The following is a 23,588-nucleotide window of genomic DNA, read 5'->3' as shown; positions in this document are numbered from 1 at the left end:
GGCAATGTTCAGAGGCCTTTTGTGATCATGTAGCTAATTGCAGCTGCTCACCATGTGGTTCTGCTGAGGGCACTACTCCACAGCATAAACGCTAATATGAAGGGCATTCTGTTTCCACATCCAGAAATCTCCGGTCAACATCACACTTGGATCAGTAACAGAAATGTTAAGTTTGTGCCACTCAAGTGCCAGGAAATGATCATCTTTAATAAGAAGAAGTCTAATTACTTCTCCTTCACCTTCAACATCAATTCCACCCTGATTCTCAACCCTACTAGGGCCAACATACAGGAACCAGCTAGCCAGCTAATTGGTACATCTAGGGGAATTCCACATAATCACAGGATAACTTGAAAGTGCTACACAAAATCGGAGGTCAGAATACATTCCAGTTCTCTGGAATGTTAAACCAGCTGCCTAACCTACCTCACAACCTCATTTGCAATCATAGCACTGGTAATATTAACAAGGCTCAAACCTTTTGTGTGGTATAGTAAAACAGCTAGATGTCCCTGTATTTATGCACAGCCCTAGACTGGCTAATATCCTGAAAGACTTTATGGATTCCAGGATCAGTACTAATTTATATTCAAGTTGGAATCCATTTTGCTAAATCCTCAAAATAAATTCATTAGTTTTGGTTAAAAACTAGAAAATTGAAATACAACAATATTGGAAACCTGAAATATATACACAGAAATTTTGAATACTTAGCAAATTATGCGGCATCTGTGGAGAGATATCTAGAGTTAACTTTGCAGCTTAGAGAACTTTCATTAGAGCAAGTTTTTTTCAAGCAGATCAGCAGATTGATAAGAGAATATAAAAATACCACTTATTGCACTATCTTGTAAAACGGATCTGGTTTCCAGATGTCTGTCAGTGAAGAGAGTCTGTACTGCTTACTGATCTGGCAGTTCCTCATAACACATGGAAAATATTTGGGAATGAGTAATAAATATCCCCAACATAAAGTCAGATGAAGAAAGAATGACATGCTTTTTTGCAAGAAGTTCACATCTGTCTAGCCTCGTCATCCCAAAGTATCCCACTGTCCGCTATTTTGAAATTTAATCACTGCTGTAATGTAGGAAATATGGTAGTCTATTAGATTCCAGTTTACTCTCTCGGCCAGCAAAGTGAAAATGGCCAGGTAATTTTGTTTTATATTGTTGATGGGATGCCATGAACACAAATAACAAATATGCTGCAGTTCCTTACATTTCATTGTGTCTGGAAGTTCTTAGCACAGCTGCTTCCTAAAGCAAATGAGAGGTAGACCTTAACTAGCAAACCTGCTTTATAGAAGGCAGCCAACTCATTGATCAGCAGCTCTGAATAATGTTTCAAAAATCATGCCATTATGGCACACTGTATTTTTAATGATACTCTGATATTCATCTACTTTAAATATGGGAACTTTGGTATCCATCTGCAAAGCAAAACAGTCTGAATACAATGACTAATTCAAAACATAATACCTCCAACTGTGCTCTACACCTTCAGAAACACACTAAGGTGTCAGGCTGTGTTTTGTGCTACAACCTCTGCTGTGACTTGAAACAACAAATTCTCTGCTCAAAATTGAGGTTATTAACAGAATCAGGTTTTATATCACCAGCATATGTCATGAAATTTGTTGTTTTTATCCACAATGCAACATATAATAATAACAGTGAATTACAGTGTATATATTAGTTAAATTAAATAAGTAGTATAAAATAGTAATGAGGTAGTATTCATGGGTTCAATGTCCATTCAGAAAGTGGGTGGCAGAGGGGAAGAAGCTGTCCCTGAATCACTGAATGTGTATCTTCTGGATCCTGTACCTCCTTCCTGATGGTAGCAATATGAAGAGGGCATGTCCTAGGTGATGGGGGTCCTTAATGATAGATGCTGCCTTTTTGAAGCATTGCTGCTTGATGTCCTGGATCCTATAGAGGCTATTGCTCATTATGAAGATGACTGAGTTCAATTAAACTACAGCTAATACTAAAAATATGCATCTGTATTTTTCTGCCGGATCTGAGTGCATGGTAACCCATCCAAAAGCAACAAATTTCTCTTTAGCCATGCAACAAAAATTATAGATCTAATGTATGTCAACATCCTGGCCACTTGCTTTAGTACCAAAGGTTTTCTGAGGGATCTGGTGAAAACTTCTTGGCAACGAAACTGATCAGCCCCACGAAAATTATGTCACAATAATTTATTGTAATTGTAATGCATGCAGAAAGCTACCTTAACGCTAACTGTGATTTACAATGATCCCTGGATACTGGTAGCACTAAATAGATTCTGTATTTGGTTGTACATACCAGCAGAGGGCCCAAATACATAAATAGTTTTCTTTTTAAAGTTAACCTCCATGGATCTTAAAGGTACAAGGAATGTATTTTGCCTCACGCAGCAGCCAGCTATCTTCAGTACAAGTTTACCAAACTGAGAAGAATACTACAACTTGGGTGATAGTGGCTGCAAAGCTTTTGGCAGAGGCCTTGTTGTGCAATTGGAGAGCAACAGAGACAAACTGTATCTGCAAGACATCTTTAGCCACTCCTAAAACTGGTCAAAAGGGCAGTGTGTGCAATTAGGTATGAAGTGCCACAATGCAATTTCACAAATAATTGTAGTTTACACAAGTCGTTAGCATCAGTAAATGCAGTTCCACACAGCACCTCCTCTCAAGTGCTACGTTAATTTCCAACACTGCTTACTTCATTATGCACCTCCGCTCTTCAAAGTTCAAAGTAAATTTATTGTCAAGGTATATAAGTTACCATATACAACTGTGAGAGTCACTTTCCTGTGGGCAATTACATTAAATACAAAAAAACACAATAGAATCAATGAAATACAGCACCCAACAGGACAAACAGCCAATGTTCAAATACAAAAAAAGTTAAAAAGAAATAATAATAATAATAATAATAATAATGAAGGTGGTTAACACAACAAACATCAGAAATACATAATAAAAGACCAAGAAATTCAAGACAATAAATGCAGAAAATGCCAAGAGAAACCAGAAATCCAACACAATACAGAATTCTGCAGCAGTTTAAATCAATCAGATGACTTACATATAGTCATAGTCATACTTTATTGATCCCGAGGGAAATTGGTTAGAAAAATTTGAATAACAAAGGACAGTTCTTGTCGGAACATTGCAGTCCACACAGAAGTTAATGTAACCAGTGATGCACTCTGTGAGCCCATCAATATCCTCTCCATGTGGCTCACAGAGTGCCTGCCAGTCTATCACCTCAAAACAGCCCTGGAGCGCCTCATAAGCCTCCTCCGACCATTTCCTTGCAGGTTTACTCTTCACCACAGGCACGTAGCAGGGTTTTAGGTGCACCAGGTTGTGATCTGACCTTCCCAATGGGGGGAGGGGAGAGGAGCTGTATGTATCCTTAACATTAGCGTACATCAAATCCAGAGTCCTCTCCCCTCTGGTTGTACAGCTCACATACTGCGTGAAGTTGGGCAGTGTTCTAGCCATGGTAACATGGTTGAAGTCACCCGAGATGGTAATGAGGGCACTCGGGTGCTGGGTTTGTAATCTGGCTATGACGGTGTAAATGATGTTACACGCCGACATCGGGTTGGCAGAGGGAGGGACCTATTTAAAGTATTCACCCCCCTATTTAAAGTATAGTACCCATTTAAAGTATTCACCCCTCTTGGAAGTTTTCATTTGTTATTGTTTTACAACATTGAATCCCAGTGGATTTTATTTGGCTTTTTTGCCACTGATCAAGAGAAAATGACTCTGTTGGGTCAAAGTGAAAACAGATCCTACAAAGTGATCCAAATTAATTACAAACCTAAAGCACAAAATTACTGACTGCATAAGTATTCACCCCCTTCAAATCAGTATTTAGTAGGTGCACCTTTGACAGCAATTACAGCCTTGAGTCTCTGTGGATAGGTCTCTATCAGCTTTGCACATCTGGACACTGCAATTTTTCCCCATTCTTCTTTACAAAACTGCTCAAGCTCTGTCAGACTGCACGGGGATCGTGACTGAACAGCCCTTTCAAGGCCAGTCACAAATTCTCAATTGGATTGAGGTCTGGACTCTGACTTGGCCACTCCAGGACATTAACTTTGTTGGTTTTAAGCTATTCCTGTGTAGCTTTGGTTTTATGCTCGGGGTCATTGTCTTGCTGGAAAACAAACTTCTCCCAAGTCGCAGTTCTCTTGCAGACTGCATCAGGTTTTCCTTCAGGATTTCCCTTTATTTTGCTGCATTCATTTTACCCTCTACCTTTACAAGCCTTCCAGGGCCTGCTGCAGTGAAGCATCCCTACAGCATGATGCAGCCAACGTCATGCTTAATGGTAGAGATGATGTGTTCTTGATGATATGTGGTTTTTGGCTTATGCCAAACATAATGTTTAGTCTGATGGGCGAAAAGCTCAACTTTGGTTTCATCAGACCATAGAACCCTTTTCCAGCTGACTTCAGAATCTCCCACATGCCTTCTGGCAAACTCTAGCCAAGATTTCATGAGAGTTTTTTTCAACAGTGGTTTTCTCTTTGCCACTGTCCCATTATGCTGCAGCTGGTGAAGCACCCGGGCAACAGTTGTTGTATGCACAGTCTCTCCCATCTCAGCCACTGAAGCTTGTAACTCCTCCAGAGTTGTCATAGGTCTCTTGGTGGCCTCCCTCACTGGTCCCCTTCTTGCTCAGTGACTGAGTTTTTGAGGACAGCCTGCTCTAGGCAGATTTACAGCTATGCCATATTAACCATGGAAACCATAGAAACTACAGCACAGAAACAGGGGTTTTGGCCCTTCTTGGCTGTGCCAATCCATTTTCTGCCTAGTCCCACTAACCTACACACGGACCATATCCCTCCATACACCTCCCATCCATGTCCAATTTATTCTTAAATGTTCAAAAAGAACCCGCTTTTACCACCTCGTCTGGCAGCTCATTCCATACTCCCACCACTCTCTGTGTGAAGAAGCCCCCACTAATGTTCCCTTTAAACTTTTCCCCCCTCACCCTAAACCCATGTCCTCTGGTTTTTTTCTCCCCTTGCCTCAGTGGAAAAAGCCTGCTTGTATTCACTCTGTCTATACCCATCATAATTTTATATACCTCTATCAAATCTCCCCTCATTCTTCTACGCTCCAGGGAATAAAGTCCCAACCTATTCAACCTTTCTCTGTAACTGAGTTTCTCAAGTCCCGGCAACATCCTTGTAAACCTTCTCCGCACTCTTTCATCCTTATTTATATCCTTCCTGTAATTTGGTGACCAAAACTGAACACAATACTCCAGATTCGGCCTCACCAATGCCTTATACAACCTCATCATAACATTCCAGCTCTCATACTCAATACTGTGATTAATAAAGGCCAATGTACCAAAAACTCTCTTTACGACCCTATCTACCTGTGACGCCACTTTTAGGGAATTTTGTATCTGTATTCCCAGATCCCTCTGTTCCACTGCACTCCTCAGTGCCTTACCATTAACCCTGTATGTTCTACCTTGGTTTGTCCTTCCAACGTGCAATACCTCACACTTGTCTGTATTAAACTCCATCTGCCATTTTTTAGCCCATTTTTCCAGCTGGTCCAAGTCCCTCTGCAGGCTCTGAAAACCTTCCTCACTGTCTACTACACCTCCAGTCTTTGTATCATCAGCAAACTTGCTGATCCAATTTACCACATTATCATCCAGATCATTGATATAGATGACAAATAACAATGGACCCAGCACTGATCCCTGTGGCACACCACTAGTCACAGGCCTCCACTCGGAGAAGCAATTCTCTACCACCACTCTCTGGCTTCTTCTATCGAGCCAATGTCTAATCCAATTTACCACCTCTCCATGTATACCTAGCGACAGAATTTTCCTAACTAACTTCCCATGCAGGACCTTGTCAAAGGCCTTACTGAAATCCATGTAGACAATATCCACTGCCTTCCCTTCATCCACTTTCCTGGTAACCTCCTCGAAAAACTCCAATAGATTGGTCAAACATGACCTACCACGCACAAAGCCATGTTGACTCTCCCTAATAAGTCCCAGTCTATCCAAATGCTTGTAGATTCTGTCTCTTAGTACTCCCTCCAATAACTTACCTACTACCGACATTAAACTTACTGGCCTATAATAACCCAGATTACTTTTCGATCCTTTTTTAAACAACAGAACAACATGAGCTACTCTCCAATCCTCCAGCACCTCACCTGTAGACAGTGACATTTTAAATATTTCAGCCAGGGCCCCTGCAATTTCAATACTAGTCTCCTTCAAGGTCCGAGGGAACACCCTGTCAGGTCCCGGGGATTTATCCACTTTAATTTTCCTTGACAGCAAGGACCTCCTCCTTTTCGATCTGTACAGTTTCCATGATCTCACTACTTGTTTCCCTTAATTCCATAGACTTCATGCCAGTTTCCTTAGTAAACACAGACGCAAAAAACCTATCTAAGATCTCCCCCATTTCCTTTGGTTCCGCACATAGCTGACCACTCTGATCTTCAAGAGGACCAATTTTATGCCTTACAATCCTTTTGCTCTTAATATACCTGTAAAAGCTCTTTGGATTATCCTTCATTTTGACTGCCAAGGCAACCTCATGTCTTCTTTTAGCCCTCCTGATTTCTTTCTTAAGTATTTTCTTGCACTTCTTATAATGCTCAAGCACCTTATTTACTCCCTGCTTCCTATACACGTCATACAACTCCCTCTTCTTCTTTATCAGAGTTGCAATATCCCTTGAGAACCAAGGTTCATTATTCCTATTCACCTTGCCTTTAATCTTGACAGGAACATACAAATTCTGCACTCTCAAAATTTCTGCTTTGAAGGCTTCCCACCTACCAATCACATCCATGCCAGAGAACAACCTGTCTCAATCCACGCCTTTTAGATCCTTTCTCATTTCTTAAAATTTGGCCTTCTTCCAGTTAAGAACCTCAACCCTAGGACCAGATCTATCCTTGTCCATGATCAAGTTGAAACTAATGGTGTTATGATCACTGGAACCAAAGTGCTCCCCTACACAGACTTCTATCACTTGTCCTAACTCGTTTCCTAACAGGAGATCCAATATTGCAGCCCCTTTAGTTGGTCCCTCTATATATTGATTTAGAAAACTTTCCTGAACACTTTTTACAAACTCTAAACCATCTAGACCCCTAACAGTATGGGAGACCCAATCAATATATGAAAAATTAAAATCCCCTACCACCACAACTTTTATGTTTCCTGCAGTTGCCTGCTATCTCTCTGCAGATTTGCACTTCCAATTCTCGTTGACTATTGGGTGGTCTGTAATACAATCCCACTAATGTGGCCATACTTTTCCTGTTTCTCAGCTTCCCCCACAAGGACTCAGTAGACAAGGCCTCTAATCTGTCCTGCCTGAGCACTGCTGTAATATTTTCCCTAACAAGCAATGCCACTCCCCCACCTTTCATTCCTCCGCCTCGATCACATCTGAAACATCGGAACCCTGGAATATTAAGCTGCCAGTCCTGCCCCTCCTGTAGCCAAGTTTCACTAATTGCTACAACGTCATAATTCCACCTGTCAATCCACGCCCTCAACTTATCCGCCTTCCCCGCAATACTCCTAGCATTGAAATATATACACCTCAGAAGATTTTTACCACCACTCACAACCTTTCTATTAGTGGATTTGCTTGAACTTTTAACATCATTTATTTTCACCCCAGCCACACTGTCAGCTCTGGTACTGTGGTTCCCATCCCCCTGCAAATCTAGTTTAAAGCCCCCCCAATAGCATTAACAAACCTCCCTGTAAGGATATTGGTCCCCCTGTAGTTCAAGTGTAACCCGTCTCTCTTGTACAGGTCCCACCTGCCCCAGAAGAGGTCCCAATTATCCTGAAATCTGAAACCCTGCTCCCTACACCAGTTCCTCAGACACTTGTTCATCCTCCAGAGCATCCTATTCCTACCCTCACTGGCACGTAGCACAGGTAGCAATCCTGAGATTACCACCCTCGAGGTCCTGCTTTTCAACTTCCTACCAAGCTCTCTATACTCACTCTCCAGGTCCTCCTCATTCTTCCTTGCTATGTCATTGGTACCGATGAGCACCACGACATTCTTTCCATTTCTTGATGATTGAGTTAACTGGACTCCAAGGGATATTCAGTGACTTGGAAATGTTGTTGTATCCATCTCCTGACTTGTGGTTTTCAATGCTCTTTTCATGGAATTGCTTGAAGTGCTCTTTTGTCTTCATGGTGTAGTTTTAGCCAGGATACTGACTCACTAGCAGTTTCAGATACACATGCATTTTTACTACAATCATTTGAAACACTTTGATCGTACACAGTGTTCTCTATTTAACTAATTGTGTGACTTCTAAATCCAATTGGCTGCACTAGTAATGAATTGGTGTGTCATATTAAAGGGGGCGAATACTTATGCAATCAATTATTTTGTATATTTTCTATTTGTAATTAATTTAGATCACTTTGTAGAGATCTGTTTTCAGTTTGACACAACAGTCTTTTTCTGTTGATCATTGTCAAAAAAAATTAAATCTACTGTGATTCAATATTGTAAAACAATAAAAAAGGAAGACTTCCAAGGGGAGGTGAATACTTTTTATAGGCACTGTAGGCACAATCAAGTGGATAATGTCATTCACCAAAACTTTGCTTTGAAATGAAAGATCATAAAAGACACCATACTTTACTATAAATAAAAGCCTGATTCATTTTTAGAGTCAGAGTCCTACAAATTATGTAACGACTAATCCATTATTACAGATCGGACAATCCATAATAACGGTCCATATATAATATTACAAGATAAACAAACAAGAACACTTAATAGATATAACCATTCTAAACACACATAACATAGAGAAATCAACTGAAAAACATCAGAAATATGCTGAATTAAAGGAGAAAATTGAAAGACTATGGAATATGGTCAGGGTATATACTTTGTCCCAGTAGTAATATCTACAACTGGAGTCATCCCAAAATCGCTACATTATATCATTAAACAATTTGGCCAACACACCAATATTTATATAAATCTTCTGAAAACCACAACACTAATCATCTCTAGACTAGTCCAAAAGTTCCTAGCAATTGAATGTGCTTGGCTCTGTCCCTAACTCAAGTTTTACCAGCGTAAGCTGAGAAAAAAATAAAATTAATAAATAAGGAGTAAGTATCGAGAACATGAGATGAAAACTCCTTGAAATTGAGTCCATAGGCTGTGGGACAGTTCAGCAATAGGGTGAGTGAAGTTATCCCCTCTGGTTCGAGAGCTAATAGTTCAGGTGTAACAACTCAACCATAACTGCTGGGGGATGTACTCACAGAATTCAGAGTGGATAGTCATGGTTCACCTCACCCTTATACATTAGCATTGCTGCACATCTTTCACCTACAATGACAGTTTGATCAGACAGACAGCTATTGATCACCACAGCTACCTCACACATCCTGGTGCGCAATAGTCACTGATATACAGTTAATTTGGGCTCATCGGGACAAGTACATTTTGGTCCAAATAAGCTGCTGCCCAATTAGTTGAAGTTGCATGGAAGTAGGTATAAAAAAGACAAACTATCTTTTAACTAAGTAACAAATTTTGTATTTAAATGAATACAAAACAAATTGGAACACTGCCAATACCACTACAGTACTATAAAACAGTGTATAAGTTCCTAATAGTTATCAATAGAGGAATTCATCCCATGTATGCTATGCTGCCGTGTTCTATTGATTGACTGTAAATGAACAAAATCAGTGCAGTCACCCGTGTAGATAATAGACTGCCTTCATAAAATGCTTTTGATGATTGCATCCTCCAAATCTTCATTCTCATTTTAACATTCAAGATGATTGTCGATCCCTTCAAATTCTTCATTGTTCCTAACCTACTGAAGTAGTGAAATTGTTCCATTTTCACTACTGGCCGTTTCTTGCAACTCCAAGCCTGAATGCTTGAAACTGCAGTGAGCAAAACAGTTCTGAATTGTCTTAATGCTTATCAATGCTTTTTTAACACAAACACAAGTAACTGATACTACTAAAAAACGGTTTGCTTTAAGCACGGTATGGTGTCAAATAGCCGTAAAGGTGCATGCAACTGACGCTAGGTAGAAAGTGTTCAGCAACAGTCTCCTGTCCCAGTTAAGTGGCAGAGTGTCCCAAATAAGCGAAGGAACTCCCAGCTATTTTCTTGATTCATTTTTGCTCTTTAAGAGTTGTCTCAAATAAATGGCTGCCCCAATTAACCGATGGCCCAATTAAAGAGAATCCACTGTAAATCTTTGTCTCAGGAAGCAGACGTACCCTAATTTAGATTAAAAGGTGTCAGTATTACCTCCAAGATAGGAGTCTGTGCTTGCCTTCCTCAACTTCAGTTCTATTCATCATTTCTTCTGTTTCCAGCTCTTCACCCTCTGATGAAGGTGCATGACTGGTATCTCAGTAGATTTGTTTTACACTTTGGTAGACTTCAGTTCAGGACAAACAATACCTGCAGTCTTTCAAAGCAATTACTTTCTTCATAGACGATAACCCCATGCAAGGTATTTTCTTCTATGGCAACTAAATTATTTGGTCATTCTGAATCCAAGTAGCTGCTATAACACTCCTAGCAAGTCTGCATTTCCCTGCTCTTCTGCATCAATGTGATTTGTAGCCTTCCCGTTCTCCCAGTAAATCCACTTATAGCTCCCGCATGGTTCAGCTTTGAAGACGTTGCCACTATTACTTTTTCTATTTACTTGTTCCCTGCCTGTAGTGCAAAAATGGCCTAAGCAAAGCTATATTTTTTTTAATGCCATGGTTACAGCTCTTGTACTCCTTCAAATGTTTGGCCCAGCTTGAGACAAACTTGAAATTGTGATGGCATTGGTTTAAAATTGTCTCATCTGGTTTGTTACTGTGCCCTCCTTTGGGTCTTGTGTTGCGGCACCAATGAACAGTATGTCCCCAGTGTCTCTGGCCTGAATCTGCGTTACTAACAGTATGACCTTTTCGCTGGATTTATGATGCCTTTTGGTCTCAAAAACATCTCCCATTCCTTCCATATAAAGAGCGAAGGCTGAGATCTTGTATATTTCTCACATTTTCCAACATATGGGCCAAATCTGCTTCTTGCTGTCACCACTGCATTGCATCTCACATGATTACAGCTTTGTTCACTTCCTCAATCAGCAAATTTCCAACCCTGTCAGCAGTGTTTCTGTTCCTGTGGTTTTTTTTCTGTCACTGTTCATTGAGGCAAATATGAAAATTAGCGCTAACATAAAATCCTTTATTCAAATTTAGTCAACATTCAGTTAAGAGTGGCTTTGGTGCAACAACCAGACCATAAGGCCATTTGGATTGTGTCTGCTTTGCCATTTCATCATGGCCAATTCACTTACCCTCTCATCCCCAATCTCCTGCCTTCTCCTTGTATCTCTTAAGACCCTGACCAATCAAGAATCTATCCTCTACTTTAAATATACATAAAATCTTGCTCTCCACAGCCACTTGTGGCAACGAATTCTACAGATTCACCACTCTCTGACTAAAGAAATTCCTCCTCATCTCCGTTCTAAAGGGATACCCCTCTGTTCTGAGGCTGTGTCCTCTAGTCCTAGACTCTCCCACCATAAGAAACATCATCTTCACATCCACTCTATTGAGGCCTTTCAATAATATATCATACTAAATGTTACACAAAATTCTTAATGGCAAATTCACGCTATAACCATGTAAAACACTAATTTTCTGTGGTTCATTTATGAGAATGCCTAGATCCTCTTGTACATGGCTAACTATTGTCTCTCTTTAAACAATTCTATGCTTTTCTTCTGTTTTTATAAATTCGGTAAAATCTAACCCCTGATTATTCTAAATTTTGGTTAAAATAGGCCCAGTCTACTCAACCTTTCCTCATTATGCACACTTGCCTTATCAGCCTCCAGACTGGTGAATCCCTGTTACACTCTTTCTATGGCAAAAGTACACCTTTCTCCAGGTAGAGAGATCAAAATTGTTCAAAATACTCCAGGTGTGATCTCAACAAGCCCAAAAGAACTGTCAAAAGACATATTTACTTCTGCACTCAAATTTGCTTGTAAGCTTTCAATGACCTGTGGACAAGGTCCTTTGAATATCAGCATTTCACAATTTGTGGCCATTTAAAAAATAATTTATTTTCTGTTTTGGGCAGGAAAGTAGACAATCCCATATTTTTTACACAGTTTATTCCATCTACCACATTTCCTATCCAATCATTTAACTTACCTTTATCCCTTTGAAGCCTCCTTACCACCTCTATCCTATTCACAATCTCACTTAGTTTTGTATCATCCACAAACTAGGAAATATGACAGTTGGTCCCTCAGCCAAATGGTTCAAAGTTCAAAGTAAATTTTATTATCAAAATACAAATATGTCACCATATACAATCCTGAGATTCAGTGTGGCCATACTCAACAAATCTGTAGAATAGTAACTATAACAGAATTGATGGAAGTCTACCCAACTAGAGCACTCAATCAAAGTGCAGAAGACAACAAACTATGCAAATGCAAAAAGAAGAAGCAATACTATAAATAAATAAGCAATAAATATCAAGAACTTGAGATGAAGAGTCCTTGAAAGTGAGTCCATTAGTTGTGGGAACTTTTCAATGATGGGGCAAGTGAAGCTGAGTTAAGTTATCACCTTTTGTTCAAGAGCCTTATAGTTGAGGGGTGGTAGCTGTTCCTGAACATGGTGGTGCGAGTCCTGAGGCTCTTGTACCTTTTTCAGAAGAGCATGTCCTGGGTAGTGGGGTTCCTGGATGACGGATGCTGCTTTCCTGCGACAGCATTTCGTGTAGATTTGCTCAATGGTTGGGCTTTACTCTTGATGGACTAGGTTGTATCCAGTATTTTTTTGTCAGATTTTCTGTTCAAGGCATTGTGTAGATTGGTATAGATTCTCTATAAATGGCATCTGATCTCACCTTTGTACACCACCAGTCAACCTGCCAACCTGAGAATGATTTTTATTCCCATTCTTTCCTTCCTGCCTGTTAATTAATTTTTAATCAGCGTGTTATCAATTCCATGCGCTCTATCCTTGCCAACCAAAATATCATTGACTTTATGGTATTTGAGATTAAACTGGCTAAGTCTAAGTACAGGTCCAATGCCATATTTATGTTTACTGATGACACCACTGTTGTGGGCTGAATCAGCGTGTAGGATGGAGACTGGAAATCTGGCTGAATGATGCCACAACAACAACCGCTCACTCAGTGTCAGCAAAACTAAAGAGTTGATTATTGTCAACAGGAAGAAGAAACCACAGGTCCATGAGCCAGTCCTCATCAAGGTGAAGAGAGTCAGCAACTTTAAATTCCTCTGTGTTATCATTTCAGACCATCTGTCGTGGGTCCAGAATGTAACTGCAATTACAAAAAGGCACCACACACTTCAACTTTCTAAGAAGTTTGCGCCAATTTGGCATGTCATCTAATGTTCTGATGAACTTCTATAAATGCGTAGTGAGGAGTATAGTGATTGATTGCATGACAGCCTGGAATGGGAATATCGATATCCTTCAATTTAAAAAACTACAAAAAGTAGTAGACACAGCCAATTTAATCACAAGTAAAGCCCTCCCCATCACTGAGCATATCTTCAAGGAGTGTTGTCACAAGAAAGCAGCGTCTATCATCAAGGACCCACCATCCAGGTCATGCTCTCTTCTTGATGCTGCCATCAGGAATGAGGTACAGGAGCCTCACACCAATAGGTTCAGGAACAGTTATTACCCCTCAACCATCAGGATGTCGAACTGGTGGGGATAGCTTCACTCATCCCAACACTGAATTGACAACACAACCTTTGGACTCTCTTCTCAGGGCTTTACAACTTATGTTCCTGTTATTTACTGCTTATCTATTTATTACATTTTGTTCTCTTTTCCTTTTGATTTGCACATTGGTTATTTGAGCTTCTGTGTTGTGTGATGTTTGTCATTGATTGTATTGTGTTTCTTTCTAATTACTGTGAATGCCTGCAAGAAAATGAATCTTAGGGTAGCATACGGTGACATATATGCACTTTGATACAGGTTGAGCACCCATTATCCAAAATGCTTGGGGGCAGAAGTTTTTAGGATTTCAAATTTTTTCAGATGTTGGAATATTTGCATCTATGTAATAAATAACTTGGGGGTGGGACTCAAGTCTAAACACAAATCCATTTATGTTGCATATATAGATTGTACATATACCCTGAAGGTAGTTTTATATAATATTTTAAATAATTTTGTGCATAAAGTAATAATGTGTACATTAAACCATCAGAAAGGTAAGCTAACAATACCTCGGCCATCCAGGTGGACCATCAGTGTCTGTTCGGCATCGCCATTATTCCCAGCTCTGAATTTATGTGCTACTGGTAAGCTGTGTTTGTCTTACACTTGTTATTCACAGATATGTACGGGTGCAGCTCTTCAGCATGTTAGATTTTCGTCAGCGATGATCTTGGCAAACTCGTCAATGAATTTCTCTATTACTTCATGATCAATGGACATTTTATTACCACAAGTCTTTAAAAATGTAATGCCATGCCTTTTCATAAATTTCTGCAACTATCCTGCTGAATAGTCACAATTATCTTCAATTTTAATGTTGCCATAATAGATCTTCACTTGTTTCATGATCAGCATACAGTTAAGCGGCACATGTTCGCTCCAACAATGACGAATCTACTCTTTCAATATACAATCAAGGTTTTCACTTTTCACTTTATGTAGTTTTTCTATTTTTAATCAACTTATGTTCATTACATATGTGAAATCACTTCTCAGAAATGCTTGTGGTGCACAGAGACCTGCACGTTGCCTGGAAACCTTCCCTGCGCCATGGAATTTTCCATTTGTGATGTCATGTCAGCGCTGTGACAAGAATACACATAGATTAAGATGTAGCTGGCCTGGGCTGGCACCAGTGGGATCAGCAGTTGGTCTGCCACCTGGCTTCAGGAGAGAGAGAGATAAGGAAAACAATAGAGCAGCATTTGGAGATGTTAGTGAAGGAAGTAGAGCTGTCAAGATCGGCTCCCCCTTTGAACCCTGAACTGTTTGAAGTGATGGACAGGCAATACCCCAGCAGGGGGATAAAAAGGGACAGGTTCACTAAGGCAGGACACACACGACACCTGAGGTAACAAGACCCTGGAAGTGGTGCGTCTCTCACAAGTCGGTGGGAAGTACCGGGCTATAGACGCACAGGGTGGAAAGGCACGATCGGCGGGAACCTGGTGTGTGTCCACCCTTGCCTGGGTGCCAGGTTCACCGCAGGGAAACGATCGTATCTGGAAACGGAGGGGTCACGGTCGGTGACCTCAGATGACATCACAAAGGACTCGCCCGAAAGCTGACTGCAAAGGTCTGTGTGGAAGCCTTGAATATTCATTTGTTTTGCTCTCTCTCTCCTTCCCCCCACTGTCCATCGCCACGGCAGCGATTACTGCGAACTGAACTGAACTAAATTGAACTGAACTTTGCGTCATTTTGAAACTGGTCATTTACCCCTAGACAACGATAGAGCTTGATTGATCCTGTTATCTTAATTCTGTGTACATGTATGTTTATCATTGCTGAACTGTTGCATTCATTATACTTTTGATTAGAGTACTGTGTTGCTTGTTTCTTTAATAAAACTTTCTTAGTTCTAGTAATCCAGACTCCAACTGAGTGATCCATTTCTGCTGATTTGGCAACCCAGTTACGGGGTACATAACAGCTGAAAGAAAATTTGGATTTTGGAGGTTTTCGGGTTTTGGAATTTCAGAAAAGGAATACTCAACTGGTAATAAATTTACTTTGAATTTTGAACATATAATTGTAAATGCAGCAGTACTTAACAAGTCTTATTAGGGCATGGATAAGTTTAATATTTCAATTAATGATCTAGAAAGTATGTTTTAAATGTGTGATCAAGCCAACTACTACAATAAGGGATGTAAGAATAGTACATGTTAAACTTACGATGTGACATGACTTTTGATACTTTGCTGGCCGAACTCTATTGATAGCCTGCTGTTTATGAGGTGTTGGTCCTGTGCCATAATTTCACTAGATTGCCACTTCATCTTTAAGCATAGTTGTTGCTGTTCGTGGTACACATGCCCTTCACTATTTTATTTGCACTCGGATCAGTCTGCAAACTTAATAATGGTAGGGTAATGGTTGCCAGGCTGTGGGGTTGTAGTGGTGCAGATTGTGCAGTTGCTGATGGCCCACAGTGTCTCCTGAATGCCCAGTTATTAGCTGCAATTTGTGTTTTGCATAATGTTGGTGTCACATAGTACACTGGAAGGTCTCTTCATGTGAAGATGAGAGTCAATTACAATGGGAAACAAGTACCATAACTCTGCATGCCATTGGACAACTAACCATATATTGACCCAATGTATAATTGTGCAGGAGGAGATGGTTCTGTCACCTTTGACTCTCTTACAAGTAGAAAACAACCTATAGCTAAGGCAAAAAAAAAGGATGTCATAAACACCAAAATAAATGCATTTTTAACAAAAGCTATGCTGTCCTATCATTTGGACAAATGGATGATTTTTATCATTTAATTCTCTGCAACGTTTTAATATTTGCTACCTACCTCATTTGGCTGTGCAGTAACGAACAGATGGCAGAAGAGCTCACTCGGTGGCCTGTAGGGGTTGCGGGTGACAAAGGCAAACTGGCATTCTGAATGTCGGCACGTGGTGTACAAGATTCTTTTCAGGGCATGAGCCATCAATAGTATCTAGTCAAAACACAGCACAGGAATCATTTGCAGCTACACAATTAAATATGTGTACAGTATTTTATGTAATATTTTAAAGACATAATTAAAATAATATGCCCTATGTTTCAATGCTTGAAACTATGTCTTCGAAAAGCAAGGATGGTGTAGTAGTTTGTGATTCATCCAAGCGTGACCAATATTGTGCAGGGAAGCATTATTCCAATTCAATTCAGAGTACATTTATTATCAAAGAATGTATAAATTATACAGACTTGAGATTTGTTTGCTTACAGGTAGACACAAAGCAAGAAACCTGAAAGAACCCAATTAAAGAAAAATAAATTAAAAATGAAAGACCAACACCTGATGCACAAGAGAAAGGAGAAGAAGTATAGTAGAGCTAATAGGACTTGATGTTTCAACTCCTATGATAAGTTGGCACTCTCGATGTTGGCAGTGGGCTTGGAGTGGTGACAAGGAGGGAGGGTAGGTACCTCATTGGGGTCATTGGGTGGGCACCCTCCTTCTTTGACGTTTCATTGATAAGCCCATGACGTCTCCAGAGGGCTCAATGGTGCTACTGGTGTCCTAGATACACCTCCCTCAGTTCCATACCCTCCTGTCTTCATCTTGCAGTCCAGTTGTTGTCTTTCCTTTTAATCCAAATCCAATTACTGCTTTCTTCTGCTGCATTTGACAAGGACTTGATTGCTTGTCGGAGTGAATAACCCCTCATCCCCATCTTTTTCAATAGACTGGTCATAGATGTAGCAACAAATCCCCTGCATCCCACTTCTACAGGGAAAAGCAACACACATCAAACTTGCTGGTGAATGCAGCAGGCCAGGCAGCATCTCTAGGAAGAGGTACAGTCGACGTTTCAGGCCGAGACCCTTCGTCAGGACTAACTGAAGGAAGAGCTAGTAAGAGATCTGAAAGAGGGAGGGGGAGAGGGAGATCCAAAATGATAGGAGAAGACCAGAGGGGGAGGGATGAAACCAAGAGCTGGACAGGTGATTGGCAAAAGGGATATGAGAGGATCATGGGACAGGAGGCCCAGGGAGAAGGAAAGGCGGGGGGGAACCCAGAAGATGGGCAAGGGGTATAGTCAGAGAGTCAGAGGGTCTGCAGAATTCCTTGTGTCTACAGGGAAAATCTTGGTCTTCCAGCTATTCTGGGCAGCTTCAGTTGCCAGTTCAGAGTACTTGGTCTTTTTCCTCTCATTAGCTTCTTCAACACCATCTTCCCATGGTACTGTCAATTCCACAACATATGCCAGCTTGGCTGTTGTGGACCACAGGACCATGTCTGGCTGGAGTGTTGTAGCTGGAGTGTCTGGGGGAAACACAAGCTTTTTTTTCCAAGTCCACGTCCATTTTCCAATCCCAAGCCACCTGCAGAAAGCTTACCTCTTTTGATGTTATATGCTGCTCTGGAGGTTGGTCTGCTGGTACAAATTGTGTGATCTGAACATTTCTTGCCGATGTTTGTGGGAGAGCATTTGTGGTGATTCACCTCTGTTCCAAGATTGATGCCAGCTGTCTGAGAACTTGGTTATGCCGCCAAGTGTACCGCCCCTGGGTGAGGCTCGTGGTGGATCCTGGTAAAATGTGCCTTAGTGATCCAGGTGCTTGACAAAGAGAGCAAGCGGGGTCTTTTCCCCACCACTGGTTCAGGTTCTGGGGTGTGGGTAGGAGGTCATAAGGGGCTCTGATGACAAAACTTAGCCAAGATCCCTCCATCTCCCAGATGTCACGCCAGCTAAGTTTCCTCTTTTCCAGGCTCTCCCAATTAGTCCATTGGCCCTGCTTGGTCATTGAGAAGGGCCTGGCGTTACGCCCTGCCTCCTCCTGTCTTATCAACTCCTCCACCACAAGCCGTCTCTTCTGCACTGATGTTGCCTTGTGCCATTGAGGAGCCTTTGGGACGAGCCCGAGCCCGGCTCTTCCATGTTGGACTTGGCCAACCACATCCCTGAAGCGAAGAGCAGACTTAGCAGTCTGAACAGCTTCAGTTGGGGTCCACTTCCTCCCCATTAACACACGGGAGGGCGCTGTTCGAATAACAGTATCTTCAGATTTAGTGAGGGTTATGACCAACCTTGCTTTGGTGCATTTGAATTCTTCCACAAGACTTGCAATTGGTAATTCTAGTTTGCCGTTCCCATACAGTCCAACAGGACTGTATGGTGAGTGTGCTGATCACTCTTTCAGGCTTTTCCACCTTGTTGACAGGGATTTCATACACTGCTAAAGGTCACATGAGTCTTGGGAGTATGCAGAACTGGAAGCACCACAGCTTGAGTTTTCCTGGCAGCCAGGTCTTGTTGATGTGAGCTATGTACATGATGGTATCCTTTTTGAGTTGTTTAAACTACTCGCTGTCCTTGAGCTTAGCATCGTACCATCAGCCCAAGCTCTTCACTGGCATTTCTGAAACAGTTGGGATAGGTGTTCCGTCAATGTGAAATCTTTGACCCGTGACTTGACCTTTGACAATGGAGATGCTTCAGCACTTGCTGGGTTTGATATTCATCCTCGCCCATGTGATGTTTTGATGAAGCATTTCCAGAAAACACAAATCATGCAAACAATTGAAGCGAACAATGCCATTCTGAACCAAAGTGAGTCCTCGGATCGCAAACCCAGAGCAGCCCAGGGTACGTCCAAAGTCTCGCTTATCAGATCATCATATTAGCGGGCATGGAGTACCGTAGCCAGGGCGATGTTAATAGCCTCAGTGCCATCGCAGAGAGTGAGTGAAATCGACTCTCGCCTCAGATCCCGACACCCTGTCCTTTCAGTCTATATGGGTCAGCGTTTAAAATGACCAGACAGTGGAACAGCAAGGGGTTCCGGCGCCCTGGAAAGAGGAGTGAACACCTCTGATCTGGGCCATTGTTTAAATTGTCTAAACAGCGGATTGTACCTCGCACTGGAACCCATCTACTGCGAAGGGTTTGGGGCCTAGACCATGCCACCCAGTGACTCGTTCCTGGCCCAGATTGTGCCGCCCAGCCCTAAGCTGCTCTCAAGCTCTTCAATCAGCTCGGCAACTAGAGTGATCTAACTTTGCAACTGAGTTAGTGGCACGTGCATCGAATCTCCTCTGCCCCAACTTCTCCTCTCAGCACCCAGGATCCAACCTTGTACCCGGGCCAGATGTACCAACGTCAGAACTCCACTGTCCTAACTTCTCCTTTCCGATTGTCTCACTCCATCTGCATCAATCCTGCAACAAACCATCTCAGTTTCCCCTGAAACACACATCAAAGTTGCTGGTGAACGCAGCAGGCCAGGCAGCATCTCTAGGAAGAAGTACAGTCGACGTTTCGGGCCGAGACCTTCGAAGGGCCTCAGCCCGAAACGTCAACTGTACCCCCTCCTAGAGATGCTGACTGGCCTGCTGCGTTCACCAGCAACTTTGATGTGTGTTGCTTGAATTTCCAGCATCTGCAGAATTCCTTGTGTTTACAGTTTCCCCTGAACTTGCCTTGCTATCGCTCACCCCATCACTGCTTGCTTTGATAATTTAATGCAATTACCTCTGAAAAGGTGTCATAATGATGTTTTTACTTGAACTTCTTGCCTTTTTAACTACCCATGAGCTGTCGCACACATTTGGTAGTGCCATTTTAACCAGAAGTTAACTACTTCTTATTAGAAACTCTATCCAAGACCTTCCTTTCCATTGTACTGAGGTGCCCCATCTCCCTTTATCATGAAGTCTTTGATTTTCTCAGTTCTGATGAAAAAACATCAAACTGATATGCTAACAACAGGAATTCTGCAGATGCTGGAAATTCAAGCAACACACATAAAAGTTGCTGGTGAACGCAGCAGGCCAGGCAGCATCTCTAGGAAGAGGTGCAGTTTCAGGCCGAGACCCTTCGTCAGGACTAACTGAAGGAAGAGTGAGTAATTCGTCCTGATGAAGGGTCTCGGCCTGAAACGTTGACTGCACCTCTTCCTAGAGATGCTGCCTGGCCTGCTGCGTTCACCAGCAACTTTTATGTAAACTGATATGTTAACTCTGTTTCTTTGTCCATTGATACTGCCTAGTCTGTTGAGTATTTCTAGCAGTTTTAGTTTTTATTTCAGATTTCCAGCATTTGCAATATTTTGCATGTGGGTTGTAGTTGTGAAGGAGGAGGAGAACCTCAGAGCAACCAGCAAACTGGTAGCATTCTCTAATTCATTCTTTTCCAATGGTAGATCTCCCGAGTTCTAACTCTCCTGTAATGTGTAGTTTGTCTTTACATTAGTCTTTATTACAATAGGATTGATATGCAAGGGTGTTTTGCTACAATTGCTTGGATTATCATTTTTGGATTTCTATGTTCAGAGAAGGACATTGAAGGTCTGAAGCTGGTGGAGTGCAGGTTCATTAGATTACTGAGATGGAACTGCCCTTTCATCCAGTAGAATCAGAAACGAAAACAGGAAATGCTTTGAAGAGCACACCCAGTGAATCAGCATCTGTGGAAACTTAATTAACATTAATGGGGTTTTCTTTCTACAGATACTGCTTATCTGGCTCATTCTCCCATTGTTTTCTGTTTTTGTTTCAGGTTCCAGCATTTTACTAAGTAGAATTGGCTTAAAGTCACTTTATGTTAGATAAATAAGCTCATCTCAGTGAGTTGTAGAAGGTCCTGACATATCACTGCCATGTTCAACATTAGGTAATTCAGAACAGAACATGGAATCTTCCTGCTGTTAAAGTTTCCCCATTTCCTTAACAACTGAGTGAAAATTTAAGACCCTTCGCAGTGTTTATAACAACTTGATACATTTGTCTAACTGTGTCAGTAATTTCTGTCTGTGAGAAAAAGAGGAAATAACATAGCCTTATCTTTTCCACAGTCATACATTACAGCAATATGTTTAGCTGTTTCCTAGAACTAGAAACATCTAGACTATGGTCTCAAGTTAAAAGGGAGTAATCATTTCGGACTGAGAGGAAAGAAATTTCTTTACTCAGAAAAGGCAAGACAGTGGCTATACTTTATTTGGAGTTTGAAGAGATTTGGTATGTCAACCAATACACTCAAATACTTTTATAGATGTACCGTGGAGAGCATTCTGACAGGTTGCATTACTGTCTGGTTTGGGGGGGGCGGGGGGGCTACTGCACAGGACTGAAAGAAGCTGCAGAGGGTTGTAAATTTAGTCAGCTCCATCTTGGGTACTAGCCTACAAAGTACCTGGGACATCTTCAAAGAGCGGTGTCTCAGAAAGGCAGCATCCATTATTAAGAACCTCCAGCACCCAGGGCATGCCCTTTTCTCACTGTTACCATCAGGTAGGAGGTACAGAAGCCTGAAGACACTCACTCAGCAATTCAGCAACAGCTTCTTACCCTCTGCCATCCAATTCCTAAATTGACATTGAACCCATGAACACTACCTCTTTTTTTAAAAATATATAGTATTTCTGTTTTTTGCACAATTTTTAATCTATTCAATATATGTATGTTGTATAAAATATACTGAATAAGATTTACTTAATTTTTTTATTATTATTATTATTTTCTTCTTCTATATTAAGTATTGCATTGAACTGCTGCTGCCAAGTTAACAAATTTTACGTCACATGCAGTGATAATAAACCTGATTCTGATTCTGATTGACTTGTAAATCTTTGGCATTCTGTACTCCAGTGTGTTGAACGCATTCAAGGTTGAGACAGATGGATATTTGGGCCCTCAGCGAATCAATGGATTGGGTAAGAGCAGGAAAATGTACATGATTTGCAGGATTAGCTATGTCTCCAGCCAAGTTCTTTCTGTACAGGTACAACTCTGCATTCAAATTTCAAGGTATTGTCAAGATTCGTCCTGGTCACAAAAAAAGCAAGACAAATCTAATCTGAAATTAATTTCCAATTAACTTTACGTTATCATGAAATAATGGAAAATGTCATTAACAGCATTGTCATCTATGTCCAGTTTTGTCAGGACCACATATCATGACAGCTTTGGACCATTATGAAATCCGGAGGTGAAGGGAGATGACTGTCCTTGACATCAAGATAGATTGAAGCAGTTGTGGCTTTGAGTTTTGCTAAAACTTAAGTGATTGGGCTTTTGGGGGAAAACACTCCAACGGGTGGAATCATGCCTGTATAAAGGAACATACCTGAAGTTATTGGAAGGCAATCATCCCAGTCCAAGGGGGTGTTTCTCAGGCAAGTGCCTTACACCCAATCCTCTCCAGTTGCTTCATCAATAATCTAACTTCCACTATAAGATCAGAACTAGAGATGTTCACTAATGATTCTGCAATGTTAGATTCATTTCGCAACTTCACAGCAAATGTAGCAGACTATGTCAACACGTATCGAAACCCAAATAAATTCAGGCCTAAGTTGTTACATGGTAATTAAAATTAATGCCACAAAAATACCAGATAATGGTTTTCCAACAGGGGAAGAGCTAACCAGACACACATTGCATTCAATGTCAGTGCTAACATTCTGTAAGCCACCTTTGACCAGAAAAAAAAACTTGTAATCTGCAGCCAAAACATTTTTAAGGTGATGGGACAGCATAGATAGCAATTAAAATTTTCATTTCTTGAGGAAACCACTGTGGCTGCTTCCTGCCATGTTAAACTAAATGTTAAGCTTCCTGTAACCCCGCTGCAGTGCATGGGATCTCCATCCTGGTCCCTATTCCTAACATCAAGATTTCTGTGTATATCCATGAAAATTGTGGGGCTCTTTCCATCCACTGTTAAGCTCTTTGCAAGCTATGATGTGTGTTGCAGTAGTCTCGCTGCTAGGGAGGGTGTGCTTCTCAGCAACTGGTGTGCA

The 23,588-nt window shown here is 41.2% G+C and overlaps 1 protein-coding gene across 3 annotated transcripts in view; it reads right to left on the bottom strand.

The window, feature by feature from the left end:
- sh2d5 (SH2 domain containing 5) overlaps positions 1 to 23,588 on the bottom strand; it is a 60,137-nt gene that overhangs the window by 24,471 nt on the left and 12,078 nt on the right. For all 3 annotated transcript variants that reach the window (XM_063032822.1, XM_063032823.1, XM_063032824.1), the window contains exon 4: positions 16,645 to 16,791. In XM_063032822.1, coding sequence (XP_062888892.1) covers positions 16,645 to 16,791 — 147 coding nt within the window. The remainder of the gene's footprint in view (positions 1 to 16,644; positions 16,792 to 23,588) is intronic.

The sequence above is a fragment of the Mobula hypostoma genome, chromosome 25 (genome assembly GCF_963921235.1).
Source record: "Mobula hypostoma chromosome 25, sMobHyp1.1, whole genome shotgun sequence".
NCBI classification, from domain to species: Eukaryota; Metazoa; Chordata; class Chondrichthyes; order Myliobatiformes; family Myliobatidae; genus Mobula; species Mobula hypostoma.
This window is presented reverse-complemented; position numbering and strand designations above follow the sequence as displayed.